The 19,054-nt window shown below is 49.7% G+C and overlaps 1 protein-coding gene across 3 annotated transcripts in view; it reads left to right on the top strand.

Annotated features, from left to right (window-relative positions):
* LTBP2 (latent transforming growth factor beta binding protein 2) overlaps window positions 1-19,054 on the top strand; it is a 68,923-nt gene that overhangs the window by 17,345 nt on the left and 32,524 nt on the right. For all 3 annotated transcript variants that reach the window (XM_042047144.1, XM_042047143.1, XM_042047145.1), the window contains 5 exons: window positions 12,190-12,371; window positions 13,808-13,978; window positions 15,538-15,738; window positions 16,076-16,344; window positions 17,867-17,969. In XM_042047144.1, the coding sequence (XP_041903078.1) occupies window positions 12,190-12,371; window positions 13,808-13,978; window positions 15,538-15,738; window positions 16,076-16,344; window positions 17,867-17,969 (926 nt within the window). The remainder of the gene's footprint in view (window positions 1-12,189; window positions 12,372-13,807; window positions 13,979-15,537; window positions 15,739-16,075; window positions 16,345-17,866; window positions 17,970-19,054) is intronic.

The following is a 19,054-nucleotide window of genomic DNA, read 5'->3' as shown; positions in this document are numbered from 1 at the left end:
TTGATGAGCTTGTTGTCATTGAGGACTAGCAGATAGAACAAAAAGTTCACTGCAAGGTCACTTGCTTTTTAAAGATGCTGCTCCAAACAGAGGCAGATTTGTCTTAATTGTTAAAGCAGGATCTGGAGCCTCCTCTCTTGCCAGCTTTGAACTTTCCACATTTATGAGAAAATGGGGAGCTTGCTTACTGCCTTACTTGGGTTGCTGACAAGTGTTTCAGACTGTTTGTCCACCATATGTGTAGCACTAGGAGGAGGTCTATATTAGCTACATACCTACTGAATGCATCTTCTGCTCACTTGTGACTGTCACTCAATTCACATTTAGGAGTGTTACAATTTATTAATATCCAAATATCAGAGAAAATAAAAGCCAGCCCTGGATGAGAAGCATCTCCCTCTTTAAGTGCATTCCTGTGGCGTGGGCTGTGGCAGCTTTCCCACTTCATTTGGTATGGGACCAGCCCAGGAGATCCATAGTGCATGACGTTGAATTCCCAGGGTAAAACACAATTTGCCGGCCTTGTGCCACTACTGTGTCTTTATACTTGTTACTTGAATGGCATATTTTGTCAGTGCAGATAAGCCCTAATTGCAGCTTTCTAAGGTGCTTCCCTTTGGCAATGTGATTTTCACAAGGTGGCCAAACATTTACGTTCCTTGATCCAAAGCCAACTTTGAGCAGATATCTGAGACATTGTTAAAAAATTGAAACTAAAAAGCCAGTGCCAGTCTGGGTGAGAACATGTGAAAAGAAAAATATGTCACTCAGAACAATGAGATCTCCATAAGCTCCAGATCTCAGCCCCTTTCCTGCTTTGACATAGTCAAAAGTCCGTGGCAAACTGGATGAGAAACCTAAAGGAAAAACTCAAGCTACTCAAGAAGAGTGTAAGTGCCATTTTTCTTATATAAAAATACTCCTATTTTTAAATTACATGATATACCTTCTGTAGTCTGGCACCAGATACAGTTGCTTTACTTTCTAGTGTTTTAAAGCTGTCAGCACCAGTCTGGTTTATATGTTTTATGTATTTACTTTCTAGGGGGTTGCATACCCTTCAGAGCAGCAGGAGAATAGCTGGCTTTCAGACCCCTTTTTTAAACTCCAAATATGGTCTTTACATTAGACCTGGTTCTTCTGCACCTCCTTGGGAGCCATTCCTGTAGCTTAATGCAGCCTTTAGGCAGTTCAAATGCACTTTTCCTTCTAACTGAAAGAAGTGTGCTGCTACTGTCAGCTTAATCTGACACTCCATTCAAGCAGGGTGCAGGGCAAATACATTGTACATGTGGTAGGTAAGGTAGTACAGAAAATCCAGTTTATAGCCTATTTTATATACTATATATAGATCATTTGGGACATTTATGACAATACAATTGATATAGCAGTTCTATAAAAAAGAAAGTTGTTAGAAGAGCACTAAGGCCACATGATCAAATGCTGGGGAGAGTTTTCCTAATGCCTGAATTAGGATTGTCATCTATCTTGCTTTCAGCTCCCTTGTGCATGTGGATTACTGCAGTTTCTCATACCTGACTGTGTGTTGCCTTTTTTGGTTTAAACTGGTACTTCAGTAAAATCAAAGCTGTTCTCTTTACTTATGAGTGTTCCCCATAAATCACCAGTGGTAGCAGGAAACAAGGGATTAATTGAAGCTGATTTGATACAAGAAGTGGTTGAAATGAAGATCTAAAAGTCTCTCTATAAAATCTACTTGTTCTCTTTTCTGTTCTTCAGAAGCATCCTGAGAAATGCTGCCCTGAGTGCTTGGTGCTCGGTGGGATTGGTACCCTGCTCTCCACACCACCTCATTTTTTCTCGCTTGCGTGAAGGCTCTCATTTAGGCAGAAACTAAACATCTAGGCAGAAATTAAGAAGACATTCAGGCTGGAAAAATATTATCTGTTACAGCTGAAGGAAAAATATCCTCCATGGAGGAAGAAATCTGGAAGGAGAGGCTGAGATTTTTCAGCATAGAAGTGAACAGCAAATTAGGCAGTGGGGGGTTATGCGTGTGGTTGCATATGGGGGACTGAGAGTGCTTAGGACTTTGGAGGCAAAAGACCCAAGTCAGATGAGTTTTTTCCTGTGCACCCTGGGATCCTGCTCTTAGTCAAGGTATTCTTTATTGACAGAAAAGATCTTGACAAATTGGAAAGAATTCGGAGGGAGGGAGGGAGCTGAGGGGAATGGTTAACAGACCCACATCTGCAAAACTGAGCCAAATGTTGGCCTTGGAGGATGAGTAACATACTTGGAGGCTGAGGCTATCAGGACAGGGCATGTAATAGGTTGCCTGTAGCCTTGGCAGGGTGGCCATGGTAATTTTTCAATGGTATGGCTTTCTAAAAAGCAATGTGCCAAACTATTCCAGGGATATAATGACAGGTTGATAATGACACTGGAGCTTTGCCTTCTCCATGACTTTGGAGCTGTGCTGTTTCAGAGCTGGAGTTCAGGTGCTGCCAAAGCAGGCCCAGCACTCCACATGCCTTCTCAATGAGGAGTCTGTGAAACCTGTTCCTCCCTGGTGTGGGTATTGAAAGCCACATGAGAGAGGTGTAGAGCAGATTTGTGGTCATGGTACTCCTGAAGGCACTGGCTTTGCCATCAGGCATCATGCTTACATGGCCAAGAGTGCTCCTGGTTCCCAGACTGCCACTAGTCTTCTGGCTAGTGAGCAAGTGGAGGGATGGAGCCAGTGCAGAACAGTACAGACTAAAAATCACCAGGATGCTTATTCTCTGGTCCTTGGCAGGGATGAGACTTCAAGAGTGGATAGCAAAGGTTACATCCCAACTCAGCTCTCATGGATTGAGTGCTGCAGGTGCAGGAATCCTGTGTGTGGCTGGGGATGGAGCGATGTGAGAAGACCTAACCACAATGAGGTAATAGATCCAAAGGCCAGGGCATCCTGTTGGGTGTTTAACCATTATTTTAGCTTAAAATATGTCTTAGACCTCCAGTGTTCCCAGGATGAGTGGGAGACCACCTGCTGTAGATGAAAAGCCTTCACTTCTTCAGATGAGAGCCCTACACACATCTCTTCACCCTGTTCCTCTCATGCTGTGTGTGTGTGTTCAGCCACAAACTCTTCACCCCACTCACATGCCTGGGATGAGAGAGGCTTTGCCAGCCCTCTCCATGTCCTGTGTAGAGCAGTGGGCAGGCAGCTGGCTCCCCCCACTCCCAGGGGTGCATGTGGGTGTGAGGATGAATAGGCTAAAGTGTTTTTTCAGGGCTTTGAAGCTGGCAGTCTGGTGAAGGGGGTGGGTGTTGCTAGTCAACAAAATGGAAATGAAACATCAAATATGCTTGTTTTCTCACTGTGTTATGGGGGAGATGAGTGACCTCCCTGCGGCCAGTGTTGAGGTTTCCTCTGCTTAATGCCTCTGCAGCAGGTTTCGTTAGATGGCAGCCAGCCCCTCACCTTGCAGTTGTTGTGTCTTGGGAAACAGAGGGCCTTTTGAGATGGAGATGTTAGTGTGCTTGTGTGTACAAACACAGGTTGATATGTTGTCCTCTCCTCTTGCATGCCACTGCTCTAAACACAGATCCTTCCCTGCCAGGTAGGACCCTGTACTGGGGAGCAGAGGAGGCATTGCTGTGGTTGGTGGGGGTTTGAAACCTCAGTGGGGTGGTCACATTGCATGACTGACAACCCAGCTCTCAAAATATGCCAGCAGCTTATGCCTGGGTTTGTGATGTTGCAAAGGCTGCGGCCATGAGGTGATGTCTGCAGTGAGATGGTGGCATTGATGGAGACCTGCATGTGATGGCAGCTGTTAGGATACTTCTGGATGTGTCTCTATTCACTAAGGTGTGAGACTGCCTGTGTGACTGCATTTGGCAGCAGTGCTGTGCCCGTTGGTTGTGCTCCTCAACACCAGCCACTCCATGCAGCAGGGGAGCCAACTGAGGCAGCTTTCTCATTGTTTCAGCTCAGAGGAGTGTGCAGCTGAGCACCACAGGCCAGCCTGGGCAGTTCTGCCAGAGAGGTGGTAGCTTGCCTGGTCTCCCTCGCCATCTAAATCCCTATTTTAGTCTATGGAGTGTTCAAGGTATGGCCCAAATGTGGCATTTGTAATCAGGTAGCCTGGCATGTTCCCTCTGCTGGCTTCACTTGAAGCTCAGAGCAGTTGCAGGCTGCATTTTTATTTTTCTGGAAGACATTGGCCTGCACTTCAGCTCTGGAGACAAGCAGATTGCAGACAGCTCTTTATCACATTTGGCATTTGGAAATCATGATTCCGGCCATTTTATGGGTCAGCACTAAGGTCTGATGGATCCAACCATGAGCACAGTCTGCAGCTCCTGGTGACCACTTGATGCCATGCCTTTGTGCAGGGCATGTTTCTGCAGCCTTGCTGGGCTAGGCAGGTGCTGTTCCCGTGCTTGGAGAGCTGGACTGCTTCCAGGGAGTCAGTTGCTCACTGCCTAATACATGAGCGCAAAGAAGAGCACTCAACAGAGTGGCAGGTGGCATGTGTGGCACATGTGGCAAGGGAAAGGCATTTAATGTCAGTAGAGAGCTGTGTGGAGGCATTTGAGCAGCCACTTTGGCTAAGGAGCAAATTGGATACCAAGAGACTGGTTAAAAAGAACTTGTTAGTTGTCTGTGAGCTTAGAGGGGTTCAGTTGCGTATATGGTGTCTGGCAACTCCTGAACAGATAAAATTAGAGTTCACAGCCTCTCCCTCTTTGTTCTCACACAGTACGTGGCAGGCTGGGAGCCAGCTAGGACAGTGCTGCAGCACTGGCACTGCTTTGGGGGCCAGAAGAAGGAAGATGCCAGGGTGGTGGTGGAGGAGTCTGAGCTTGGTGGCATGGGGCAGACAGCTGGTGACTTTGCTGTCCCAAGGACTTGCACATCTGTTGCTACAGTTTGTAGTGAGAGATTCAGAGAAATCTTGGCCAGCCACCGGCTCGTATGTCAAGTGGAGCAGGCAGCTGGAGTTACCACTGAAACATGGCACAGGTGAGAGCCCAAAATAAGAGCCATATGGGCTCCATGACAGTTTCTTAGTAGCTGTGGTAAGGGATAGGGTGGCACCTGGATGCTGGACTGATACGGCTCTTGGCATGTGAAGTGGCACTGAGTATGATGTGGGGCAGGGAGCCTGACACATATTCCTGGCCCTGCAGCCCCACTTTGTGAGTGCTGTTTGTGCCCTCCCACACAAAGGCAAAGGATGTCATCAGTGACACTCTGCCAACAGCAGCTCTAGAGGTCTTGAAGGGGAAGAAAGATTTGGATGACTTGCACCTTGATGTCCCTGTGATGGTCCAGGTGCCTGTGTCTTGTGTCCCATCTCGCATGACATCTGGCTGTAGGTGTCTGTGAATTTGGCACAAAGGCACCGAGTGGTCATTCCTGTGGCCTTCATGGTACATAGATTCTGCTTCACTCTCCCAAGAAGGTCTTATGCCTGTGAGATGCTGGTAGCTGCTTCTCCTGTGCAGAAGAACTTCCCTTGCCTTCCATCAAACGCTGGGGAGTACAGGCTGCAGACTTCAGGGTCTCTCTCTTTTGAATGGGAGGTACCAGGGCTGAAGACAGCAGCAGGAGGGATAGCAGGCAGGTTTCAGTGGTATTTCTGCTGCTCCTGGAGATAATAAACTGAGCCAGGATTTATGGACATAATGTGGGTGGGCTTGAAGTCAGGTGCCTTGTATGGTGTGGTTTTCCCTCTCCTCCCAGAGTCTTAACAGAGCTGTCTTCCTTGTCAGCATGTTTGTGAGCTAATTGATAATAAACTTGAGTGCTCTCTGAGCAACGCCTCTCCTGTGCTCCAGGGCCTGCGGACTGAGCCATGAATCCTGTCTGCCTGCTGAGGAACCTGTTTGGAGTCCAAGAAAGGGGAAGTTTCTGGTTTGTGGTCAATTTACTGCTTTCCAAGGCTGGCTGCTTCTCTCTCCCCCTGTAGACACACATGGTGTTAAGGCTGCCCATTCTTCTGCGATGCTTTAGTGGAAAATCAGCAACTGCTGAGCATTACAAAGGGGGAAGTGAATCACTGATTTTGGTCCCTGTGGCCCCAAGCAGGGAGGGCATCTTGCCAGGGACAGGCAGATGGACGAGACAGACACCAAATATATTGTTCAGCATTTAAAATCCAGGGGAGAACCTGCCTGTTGTCCTGGCAGGTTATCAGGGGCTGAGCATGACTCAGTCCCTGCCCTGGCTGAGCCCTCTCATCTTGGAGATGCACATGCAGGCTGCGGTCTGGAGGAGCTGGGATGGACTTATCAGTGCTGCAGTGGCTCCCCTGCATGGGACTCTGCTCCCAGCCCTGTGGGCAGCACATGTCCTTTCTGGGTACCTGGAGGCAGGAGCTGCATCCCAAGCAGTAGGCTCGTTATATTTGGAGAGATGGAGCTTGTTGGGCCCTGGGATGGGAGTTTCTGGACCCTGGGAAGATGGTTTCTTCTCTGAGAGCTGCTTATCTTCAGAGTTGTTTTGGCCAGTGTTATTGTTGGCCTTCTGAGAATTTCTCCTTAGGTCTCAATAGTCTCTGTCATCTCTTCCTGATGTTCAGCATGGCGAAGATTTGTTTCCAGCTGGAAGAGTGAATTTCAATCCTCATCTCTCCAGCCCTTGCCTTGTCTGGGGTTAGTGCCCCTCCCTGCTGACTGCACTGCCCAGGACTCACTCTCTCCACAGTGCCTCAAGCCATCCACCCTGCTGTGGTCTGTCAGGCTTTGGCTGGGGAGAGGGCGAGGCAGGCTGGATGAAAAACCAGTAATACTCTTGTGGTACTTGGCTCTGCATTTCCTTTACACAAATAGAAAAAAACCACCATTTCCCAGCTCACTAGCAATCTGGCCAAAGTCAACAGTTGGATGAAGAGTGGCCGATAGAAGCTAAATCCAGGAAAGACTGAGGTGTTGCTGCTGGGGAGAGGGAAGTGCTTTGAAGAGTTTGCCACCTTTGCCTCCAGCTCCAAGGAGGCTGCCTGGTGTTAAGTCACTAAGAGAACAGTTTGCCCACCTGTATTCCCTCTGGCTTTTGCTTACCCAGAGAACTGTGATCATCAGAAGTGATCAGAGATTTGAAAAGGCTTTCTATATACAGTGGGTTAGGAAAACTTTATAGTTTTCTGGATGCCTCAGTCTCAGTGATTTAGACTTGGTTATTGTGATTCTGCATATCTAATCTTGAAATTGCAGGCTTAAAAAAAAAATCTTGCAGTTGATTCAGAAAACAGAGATCCTCCTATCCATCTGTGCAGTTGCTGGGATTCTGCCAGCTCAGTCCTCAGTGGAGTGACAGGAAATCACTCACCTGTTCTGTTCAGAGAACAGGCACCTTGTAGGTTCATCTGGGACTCGCAGGACAGCCATGATATACAGGGCATACAATATTTTTGTACCTTCTCTACCCTGCTATGACTAAAGTAAATATAGAGCAGAGTTCAGGTGGTACCAAAATTCATTGAAAATGAAACGTTTACACACAAAAGTGCTATGGCGATGTGTGGATCCCTTGCTGAATGAAATACAGGTGTTATTTGGGTCCTGCAGGGATACGTAGCACTAGAATGTAGGGGACCAGACCTCCCTTAGTTCTCTTGACTTCTAGCATACGTCCTCGGGTTTATAGGGAGTCTAGGTCCTTGACCTGCACCTCAGAATATGGCAGCTAAAAGTGTTTGTTGGATAGTTTTGAACTGTTGCAGATGTGGGTCAGTCTGTCTGCACAGTTCCCTCCCATCCCAAATCTCTTAATTTTGATAAGCGCCTAATACCTATAGGTATTTCCATGTGAGGGTGACCGAGGCCTCTCAGCCAGTGACCTTTCAGCTGGCTGGTAGAAATCAGCAGGAGCACACACATCCATGCTTCTGGAAGGAGAATGCTGCTCCTTCTGCCTTCCCTCCTTGCCCCATGTTTTCTCCTGGACCACTGCTGCTGTGAGCAGGTGGGTACTACAGGACAGCCCAGAAGGAGAGGTGTCCTAGGAGTCTGCATGCCGGTTTTGCCCCACGGGCTGTGCCTGACACAGAGAAAGTTGGCAGGAGCTCTGATGGATGAAGAGCAGAGAAACCAGCTGCTTGGCAGGCAGTTGTCTGTACAGGAAGAGACCATTGCCTCTTTGCAGAGATCTGTGCTGGCCATGTGCCTGGCTGAAGGAGTGGAAGTGAGTAATACCATGTTGAGGGAGGCTGTAAGACTGAATGAATATGAGGCCCTGGGGCTTTAAGTGCCTGGAACATAGTGCTTGAAGAGTCAACTGCCTCTTCTCAAGCAGGTAGAGGCATGGAGAGTGATAACACAAGCTCCACACTCTGCTGATTTGGAGCCACCCCATCTGTTTCCCATCCTCACTTTTACTCCTAGGACAGCCACACCAATGAGAAAACCTGTGGCAATGCAGATCCCTGGTAACTGGCCAGGCTCTGGCCCTATGTTTATTAAGATCCATCAAATGGATAGGGATTGCTAATGGCTTCTGACTGGATCTGTACTGCTGTGGTGAGCTCAGGTTTATTTCCTGAGACACTTCAAGCAAGCCAGTCCCTGTCTGCCCAGCATGGACTGACTCTGAAGGTTTGGAGGGAAAAAACTCTGTTTTGTATTCCCTGACCATGAGTCAGCTGCTTGGCATGACAAATAGATATGGAAAGATGCCTTTTGCCATTGATTTCTGTAGCCCAGGCTAGAATGGTATTACTTAACTCAGTCCACAAATCCCAGTGCTCATCCGCCTAGAATAGAACCAAATAAACAACCTAATTCAAAGCAAATCTGACCCCCCCCCCCCCCACCTCCTCCCTGCTTCAACTCACACTGGAATGCTTTGCCAATGGGACCTCAGTAGGATGACTTTTCCTCAAGTATTTCAAACCATGGAGTAATGTTCCTACTCTGTTCTTCCTTTGTGAAGTTGGGACTGCCCCTTGTAGTAAGGTCATGTAATCCCTTTTTCTTTGGAACTGAAATGCTAAAGATTATTTTTTTAAAGCCCTTCACATGTTGTTGTTTTCGGGTTTTGTGGGTTTTGTTACAAAATTTGGTAATCCTGGGAATGACAACAGATGTTCCTAAAGCCAAAGGGTGAAATTCCTTCCGGCAGGCAATGGGTAGAGCCCAGCCAAGCTCTGCTACTTGCACATAGCATGCTCCCTTTCTCCAGGGTAGACATGATGTGAGGATTTGCAAGCAGAAGAGCTTATATTTCCCTGTGTTATGCTAGCAGTCACATTCACCCAGTGACTCTTCAGAACTCGGGGCCAGCACTAAGACAGTCACTGTTGTCTGGGGGGATGCACTTCTTTTCCTCGGCGTGCTTCCATCTCTGCAGTAAAAGACCTTGGACACCCAGCCATGTTCACCCATAGGACTATGCTTGGGACCTCTTACTGAGATCAGAGAACAAATGTGCCTGAGCTTCCAAGGCTTGGTAGCTCTCCCCTAGCCTCCCTAGAGTTTCATATGGCTTGTCCTTTGTCACTAACAAAACTAACAGTAGCACAGCAGGTGACAAAGCAGTACATAACAGGCAACCAGAAGTTCCTTTTCTGGCTGCAGGGCTAAATTAGTAGCTCAGAAATGTGTGGGTAGGTCATGCCTGGCCGCCCTGGCCTTCTGGGGTAGGTGGTACTCTGCAGAATCTCAGGGGAGCTTCTGAAAGGGACTGAGGTAGAACTGAAGTAAGGTTCACTTCTCTTCAGTTATTCTGGCTAACCTTGCTGATGATTAAAAAACAAGCATTATTTGCTGTCCTCATTAGATCTTGATTTTAACAAGACAACAAATATTTTTGTCACCACACTCTCCTCTCCTGAAGAGATGGTATCAGGAGTTTGGGAATGCACCACTGAGGTTTTTGCAGAAGGAAGACAGCTATACTGCTGCATGTAGGCGTGCTTTCTAGCAAGGAATCATTTGACTTCATCAGTTTGCTGATGTTGTTGGCTCTTTACACCTGGCGTTTTGTTCCTGTGGAGAAACCTGTGCCCTGTAATCAGAGCACCTCTTCATCTTCTTTATCCTAAATTGAAGAGATGGAATACTTCAGGTCTCTTACAGAAAGGCATTTTCACCAGCCCTCCAATTATTTTTGTCATGTCTTTTCCTGTATTGTCTCCATTTTTTTGACATCCCTTAGAAGATGTGACCTCAGAGCTAGGATCATATTATAGCATGTATACATCCTACTGTGATGAGGACGTGTAGGGAGGCAAAAATACCTCCCTGTTCCTGCCGTGTTTCAGTGTCCTAATGTCAGGACATTGAACTGACAGTTCATATTTAATTGCTTGTCATTAGCCCCAAAATCTTTTCAGAATTGCTGTTTTCCAGGATTGTCTCCGATTATCTGCAGCTGCTGCCTGCATTCCTTCTTCCTAGAAGTGTAATCCTGCATTTGGCTCTATTAAAACCCCATGTTGCTTGGATGCATTTACCCTCCGCAGAGCTCCAAACTGCTCTGTGTGATTGCTCTGTTCTCATCACGATACACCACATTGCAAATTTTTGTGTCAGCAGCATACATTATCAATGTCGATTATATGTTTATTTCGAAATAAAAATATTTATTTCCAGATGAAATTCTTGACTCATGCCAGGCCTCATACTGATCACCCTGGAACCCATCTAATACCCTCCCCAGGGACAACTACTTCTTGTGTTCTGTTACACAGCCAGTTTGTTATTAATTTTGCATGTGCCTGATTGACATCGTACTGCCCTGTTTATTTTTTTATTGAAATAGCATAGGCTCTCAGCTTGTCAGTGTGCATGTGTCTAATTGTCTCAAATTACGAAAATGGACTCCTTTGACAAGAGTGGTTCTTCACAGACCTCCTTGACTTGACCTCACTTTGTATTCCTTTTGTTTGGTTCCCAGTTAATTGACCTGTACGTCATCTTTTCCATTGTTCAAGGCTGATTTTGGGCTCGCTGGCTGACAGTTACCTTGTATGTTGTTCTTGACCTGCCTGAATACCAGCACAGCATGAGCTCCCTTTCCGTCTCCCCAGATCTTATTGTTATTCCAAGCTATCCAAGGAATGTCTGCAAGGCAGAGCTGCTGTCAGCCAACTCTCATTGAATCATCCAGTCCTGTTTGGTTTAGAAATTTGTGTTCCCTGTAGACAGTGTAACACGTCTCCTGTGCTGACTGTGACAGGGAAGATGGTAAAAACCACAGAACGGGATAGGCCTCTCTGGACACTTCAGTGGGAAGTGCCACTCTTTGCCTCAGCCATGTAGTCAGAGATGGAGGTGTTGGACAGGGAATGCAGAGGAGTTGTCGGTACTGAAGTTCAGTTACAGAGGCATCCAAGGCTGGCACTTTCAAAGAAACCCAAGGAGCATGTGGGCAGCCAACCTGTTGTGGCCCTTGGCTGTACTAAGCCTTTTTCCTTGCAGCTGGTGCAGGTGAGAGTGAGATACATTTGTTGGAAAGCAGAGTGCCCTCTTGGAGGCTTAGTGCTGCAATCAGTAAAAGGAAATGGGAGCAAGTGCAGTAGATCAAGATCTTTAACACAAAGAGCTCTGCCTTGTGGTTTACATGGCTTTATAATGGAGTGTGTATGAAGTGTGACCTTGAGAGCTGGATGCCTTCTCCATGCTTAGTCCTCAGAGAGCACCAAAAGTCATAAATGTAGTTAGTGCAGAAAGTCGTAACTGCACCTACAGACTTGAGTTCTTGGTCATTCTCTCTTGTTTGTGACTCTCATGGGTGGAGTTTTGTGTATTTGCTTGGTCTGGCCTCTTCTGTGACTGTCTTACTGTGCTTTTAGTGCTCATTTGGGGCTGGGAAGGCAGGTCCTGAGAAAACTTCCACCATAAGAACAAGTGTATTGGGAGCTGCTTATGTTTGCTATGGTCAAGGAACAGACCTTGAGTGTGATGGGCAGGCAGAGGTTCTTCAAGGCAGCTGAAGCAGCCCTGTGGAAGGACAGCTTGATGTGATGGTACAGAGAGGGTGTCTTGGTGAACAGTGTGTCCTGCCAGGCTCAGGACATGGGACATGGTTCCTAGAGGGAAACAGTGCCATGGGAATGACTGAAAGCAGGGGAGGAGTGGGATCCTGCTCAGGTAGACAAAGCTCTGTGTCCAGGTGGCATCTTGGGCAGCACAGCAGTGAAAGTTGCTGCAAGATACTTTGGTGGACAGGCACTGTGGGTCAGTGCAGGCACTCGTGAAGAATATTGGTTCACTTTTTCTCTTCCGCAGGATTCAGAGCAGAATTGGCTCTCCTGTCTCCCCTCAGCACACAGGGTCATCAAGGACTGTCCGGCGCTACCCAGCCAGCAATGGCCAGCTCACCTCTAATGCACTCCCCAATGGGAATGGATATGAGCAGAGCAGCTCTGGCCCACATGCTGTTTCCCAGGAGCACACCTTGTCTGCAAAGGGTAAGGCTTCCAGGGCTGCCACTCTTTTGGAGCTTCTTGTTGGGGTGTCATGGGAAAGGGCAACACTTTCACTGGGGATCCCCAAGAAACCATGGACTCCCAGGACTGTGCTGCTCAGTGGGATGAAAAGGAAAGGCCAGCATGGGCATTGCTGGGCTTGGCAAAGAAAAGAGCCCTACTGAAGGAGGACATATCAGGGGAGCAAAACGCGGATGGCTTGAGACAGGAGCCAGGGGATATGACAACTGCATCTCAGGAGATGTTGAACATCACTCCGGCACAATGCCCTGAAGGGGAGTTGCTTCAGTCTGTAGGAATGGTGTCTCCCAGCTTACTCCTCAGTCTGAGCAGCCCTCGAGGTCAGATTGTGCAACCAGTGTCTATTTCGTCCCTTTGGCTGCTGCCTTGATGCCTTCTGACATGAGCAGGGATTAGGCCAGGCTGCTGGGACGCGCAGATGCGGAGCCTCAATGCTTTCCCAACTAGGACAGGTGCAAGTTGTCTTCTGCAGCTTGGCTTCCTCCTGAAGCTGTGATTCCCCAAAGAGGCACCATGTGGCATCTCAGCCTCTATGAGTAGGGCCATGAACCTACATCGTGGCTGAAGCTGTAATCTGAAATTGGTGATTGAAACAGGGAGCGGGGTGAGCACAGCAAGGGCAGCACATGACTGTCTCATTGGGGTGGGATGGAAGGCCCTGGTGTCAGGCCAGCTGGTTACACAATAGTTCTGTCTGTTGACCATTTTCCACACGACCGCAAGAGCTCTGAGTGTGATTTCCCATTGTATCTAGTGTGAGGATGGTGAGGGACCAGAAGAGGACCACAGATAACTCAGGAGGTCAGGGGACACTTGTAGGGAGGCAATGGTTTCCTTAAGACCTGATGCTCTCTTTTATGGATGCCAATGTGTTCATGTGGGAAGACTTCCAGAGGTTTAAGAGCAGCCAGTCTTCCAACTACTGATGTGGCTGGAGAGGGAATATTGCTTAAAGCAAAAAACTCCCTTTATGATGAAGTTAGTACATGTGTGTCCCTGCACACTGTTATGCCACTCCAACTGGGCAGCCAGAGCATGCTGCTTGCTACTGTTCATGTGTTGACAAACTCTTACAGATGCTAGAGCAGAAAACATGTAGAGTGAGCAAGGGGCGAGGAGAGACAGGATCACAGAATCACAGAATCAGCTAGGTTGGAAAAGACCTTTAAGATCATCGAGTCCAGCCTATGACCTAACACCACCTTCTCAATTAGGCCATGGCACTAAGTGCCACATGCAGTCTTTCCTTAAACACCTCCAGGGATGGTGACTCCACCACCTTGGGGAGGGACATAGACCCCTCTTTGCTCTGGGGATGCTTTGGAGCTTGAGCTGAGAATTACAGCTCCCTTGGCCTGGAGATGCTGTTTGCACTTAGCACTCTTTTTCTTTCGTAGGGGCCAACCTGACAGAGAAGATTAGGAAGATAAAAATTGTCTTCACACCCACCATCTGCAAACAGACATGCCAGAGTGGGCGCTGCTACAACAGCTGCGAGAAAGGAGACACCACCACTCTCTATAGCCAAGGGGGACATGACCACGATCCCAAATCTGGCTTCCGCATCTGTGAGCACCCCTATGCCCTCCACCTACTTTCTTGCCTGCTTCCCCTCTCTACTCTTCCTGCTTTTCCCGACTCTACAGACTAAGGGCTTGGGCTGCTATAGGGAGGGGAAGCAATGGCTTCTCTCAGTGTCTTCTGGAAGATGTCTTCTGAGGTCTTTGGGGCTTACTCCCTCTCTAGGGGAGGAAGACAGACTTTGCCTCATTGCTCTCTTTCCTGGGCAAGCAACTCCTGTTTCCATCTCACCCTGGGTAGAGGGGATGTGTGTTTTTGAGTCAGGCCTGCAGCCAAGCCTCACCACCCCCTTCTTCTCAGAGCCAGCTCACTGCTTTAGTTGGCATCCAGTCTTGGGGCTGACTTTCATCACCTAATTTCCTCCTGTTCTCTCCTTTCACTCACATGGCAGCCAGGAGAGCTGGCTGCAGGTTGCAAACTGTTCTTATAAACAGGGCTTGCTGCAACCACCGCTCGCCTTTCAGAGCCACTGGGATTGCTCATCAAGTCACTGGGATGTGGGTTGGTCACATTGTCTTGGAGCCAGCTGGTGGGAGCAACATACTGGACTTGTTGGGACTTGTCCTCTGAGTGCCTCTGTATCACTCAAATTCTCCTAACACTGAGAGAATGAAAAGCCTTGCTCTTGTGGACACTGATGGAAGATGGTGTTCACAGCAATTTCTGCCTAGGTCCCAGTCCAAAAATGTGTCTCCTCCCCAAAAACTGGGTGCTGGGCTTGAGCAGATGAACTTGAAACAGGATGGGTGTTCATCCCCTGGAATGAACCTCACAAGCCATCCAGGAATGTGGAGCAGCAGTGTCTCCTCCCACACTGAAATGAGTCAGGATAATCTGTCAAGAAATCCCATGCATTGCTTGAGTGTAGTTCACACTGAGATGCTCCAAGCATCTGATGAGGTCAGAAAGGACATGACTTTGGTTTCATCTGTGTATGCGTTTTCTGAGCCTTTGCAGATGAATTGCTCCTGATTCTTTTGTCCCACTCCACACTTCTCCCACTTGAACTGCTGGCAGGGCCAGGGCTGGATGTGAGACAGGCTCTGAGGATGTGACTCTCTGCCTGCTCTCTCCATCTGCCTCTCTCATCCTGCTGAGTTCCCTTCTGGGCTAGGAGTAAAAACCCTGCCAAGTGGGGAGGGGGCGATGCAGAAGTGAAGAAATTGGGCAGACTTGGCTACACATGGCTGCCATAGCTCCTGACCCACTCCAAGAGATCCTGCTGTGTCAGCAACACCACTTTGGCAGCCCCCCAGGACATGGGTGCCCCAGCCTGGCTGTGGCCCCAGAGCCCAAGGGAGAGTTCATCTTCTTCAACCCATGACTCCAGTTGTGAGCAGAGCTTGGAGAAGATGGTGTTGCCCAGCAGGGAGCCGAGCCTGCCTCCAGGCTGCAAGTGCTGACCCCAGCCCAGTGCTGGGCCTGGTCCTTGGGACATCATGGGGTTAGTGCTGTCCTGGTCCAGCTGCCTGGCGTCCCTCAGCTGCCCTTGGCTAGAGCCAGTGTCTCAGTTCCTCCTCTAAGCAGATCTCTCTTTGCCTTGCAGACTTCTGTCAGATTCCCTGCCTGAATGGAGGGCGCTGCGTGGGCCGGGATGAATGCTGGTGCCCCTCCAACTCCACAGGGAAGTTTTGCCACCTGCCAGCTCCCTCTCTGGAAAAGAAGCAAGGAGGGAGAGGCCCAAAGACCCCAGCTGGCAGCTCCATGAAGCACTCCACATATACTCTACCCCTGTCCAACCAGCTGGGTGAGCATGGCCAGTGGCTCCAGACCCCACATTTTACTCCTACTTGTGTGCTCCTCAGATCTTTTTTAACAGGCCTGAGGAGGCCACTACCTCCTTATGCTTGCTGTTTCAGGCCAGGTTGTTAGAAAGGAAGTTTCCCTAGTTTCTTGTGGAGGTTTTGGTCGGTTTGTCCTGTTTTTGGGCCAGACAAATACTTTCTCTTAGATGCAGTCTTCCTCTAGATTTCCTGGTGGGCTCAGTCTGCCTCTCGTCCCTTGTGACTTTGTTCATGATGATACTCTTTGGGTGCCAAATTGTTGCCAGATTGTCATAAATGTGGTGTAAACTCATCTTCCAGCTTCCCTAAACCCTTCTCTGGTGAATGTCCACATCAACCACCCTCCAGAAGCCACCGTGCAAATTCATCAGGTGGCCAGGGTGCGGGGTGATGCTGAGGTGTCGGAGGAAAACAGTGTGGAGGCAGTCCTGGTGCCTCAGCTGGCTGCTGTGCCCTGGTACACCTATGCCCATGGGAATGGCAACAGCATTGCCACTGAGAGCGGACAACAACAGCAGAGAGCCCCGGGACTGCTGGGGAGGTGCTTTCGGGAGGCTCTCCATGGGCAGGTAAGAGGTCATCTATCAAGCGCTGGAGTATTTCTTGTTCTGGGGTAGGGGAGCACTGGCTTTCGGGGGGTGGGGGGTGGCTTTTTTCTGTGAAGCTGTTCAGCGTCAGCATGGGCATCATGCAGATGCCATGGGCACAGGCAGCAATGTGTTACTACTTGGGAAGAAAAAAAATTCCTTGCTTTGATCAAACAGAGACCTCACTGCCTTGCCCTGACCAGGCTGTGCCCTGGGGCAGCACAGCCCAGACTTGATGGCTTTCACACACAGTCTGGTTTTAAAAGGGTGCCCTATTTATAGCAACATTTACAGCCATGCTCCACAATTATTGTAGGAAACGTATAAAACATAGGAAAATTCCTTTCCCTCTCAGACGATAAATGGAAGTCTGATTTCCATGGAACGATGCCTTCCTGGAGAGCTCGACTGGGGCTTGGGAAGCAAATGCACGTGAGGGACTTTCTCACCCCTGTCCCACAGTCATCATAATTTCTTATTTTGTCTTTCCCCACATGTTTCTCTTGCGTCACTGGAAAAGCATTGGAGGTTTTTGGCACCCACAGGAACACCTGTGAGCTCCCCCAGAGCAGTTCGTGCTCAGAGAGACCCCCAGCCTGGCAGTCTGGGACTCAGCCCTGTTACCACTGCTCCCCAGCCTTTTCGGGGGGGCTACTCCCAGTTCCCATCCCATCCTTCAGTCACTCCCATCCAAGTCGTTTCTAGCAGGAAACCATTCTTAGCCATTCTCTAGTGCAAAAATAAATGAAATCAGAACCTGGGGCTGGAAAAGCCCTGCTTCTCTGTGGGGAGATGGCAATGCTGTGACCATAGGAGCAGAGGATGATGATGTATGGAGAGGCTGTAAGAGATGCTCTAGGTGCAGCAGGGGGTACCCTTGCTATGCTCACACCTCACCCAGCTGGGGTGATGCCGTGCCTGGGAGAGGGTGAGGAGTTCGGCAGGGAGCGCCTGCCTCTCCCCGCGCAGCCACAGCCGAGCCGATTGGTATGCGAGTGCTGGGCAGGCGGCCACGCGTGCCTGGCCAGGGGCCAGCTCCAGCCTGTGGGCCCAGCGGCTCCACTCTAATGGGGAGGCCTGTAATCCAGAGGGCCTTGCCGAGAGTGGGGGGAAAGAGAGACTCATTCAGCAGAGGAAAGTGCCTGACAACAAGCTCCCCGCCGGGCTGGAGTGGTGCACCCATATCACAGGCTAATCAGCCAGGCAAGGGGCTGATTCTGGGGCTTTGCCAGGCGATATCATCTCTGGTTCATCTGTGCTCTGTTTGATGGCCCCTTCCCCTCTGAAGGGTGCAGTCAAGGGAGGTTCTGTCTGCACAACTTTTTACTATCTTAATCCACATCCCCGGTTCCACTGTGTCCCAGTGGGGAACTGTGCCAAGAGGGCTGTGCCAGCCTCTGCCCCCAGACAGTTGTTCCCTGTGCTGGCTCTGCTGCTACTGTACCAGCTGGGCACATGTTTCCTCTGCATCCCACAGCAGCCTGATCTGCTCCTCTCTCCGCAGTGCACCAACCCCCTGCCAGGGCTAACCAAGCTGGAGGACTGCTGCGGCAGTGTGGGGCTCTTTTGGGGCATGGACCAGTGCCTGGCCTGTCCCCCCCGGCCAGGTGAGTACTGCTGCTGGCCAGGAGCCAGAACAATATGAGGGACAGCCTGCACCCTCGACGAGTAAAAATGATTTGGCTGCCTCGTGTAGATGAGGCAGGGAACGGAGCTGTGGGTCGTGACACATGGCTGTCCTTGGCCCAAGGTCCTCGGGGATGGGCAGCATGTCCCAGGTGAGTGCAGGGTCATGCCAGCTGCTGCCCCAACCCACCAGGCAACAGTGCTCTGGGTTGGCTGCTGGGCCCAGGCTCACGTGGCCAACAGTTCCCACCATGCTAGCCCCATTCAGAGGGAGAAACAGGAAAAAAGCAGCCGTGGTTTTAGGAGGTGCAGTTCTAGGTTGGAGGAGGCTGCAGACTTAGCCCTATAGAGTTACGGGCTTGCTCTGGGCCCAACACGGGTTTGGCAGGGGCTCTGGAAATAACACTACATCAAACAATTGGCAGGAGCACACCCGGGGTCCATTCCAGGGGCATGGGCGTCCAGCTCTGTTTCTGCTGCACTTGGGAGCTGGACAGACTGATCTAGCAGGAGATGGGGATTCCTCATCGGCTCTGCTCAAGGTGCTTCATGATGAGCATGGCCCTTTGCCCCATGGCCCCATCCTGTGTTGCGGTGGAGAGGCCATGCAGGACTCCTGGCTGGAGGGGAGGCAGGCTCCAGCATCCAGTGCTGACTGGGTGTGGTAAAGGGAAAGGTGCACTCATCTAGTGGAATGTGGGCAGGGAGCTGCTCACCTCTTCCCTGCCTGCCTGCCTGCCTGCCTGCTCCCATTCATTGCTGCCTGGCTGCTCAATCACATCCCTTCACTGGATCAAAGAACTAAAGAAAACAGACCCCATGGTTCAGGAGACCTGACTCCTCAATAGAGCGTAGATATCCAAGGTGGCAGGTTTTGCAAGCAAGTGTGGTGTTGGTGACTTCTAGCTCTGCCCAGAGGTTTTCCTGCTCGCTTACACGCACATTCCCAAGAGCTGAATTTGTGTCTCATTATCCTCCCTCCATTCGATTCCTCCTCAGCCAGGGGCAGGGATGACTGGAGCCAAATTCCTTGCAATCACAGACGAGGTTGTCAGCATCCTGGAAC

The sequence above is a fragment of the Corvus kubaryi genome, unplaced genomic scaffold (assembly GCF_017639235.1).
Source record: "Corvus kubaryi isolate FWS band 111438036 unplaced genomic scaffold, C.kubaryi_AGA036_p1.0 66, whole genome shotgun sequence".
NCBI classification, from domain to species: Eukaryota; Metazoa; Chordata; class Aves; order Passeriformes; family Corvidae; genus Corvus; species Corvus kubaryi.
This window is presented reverse-complemented; position numbering and strand designations above follow the sequence as displayed.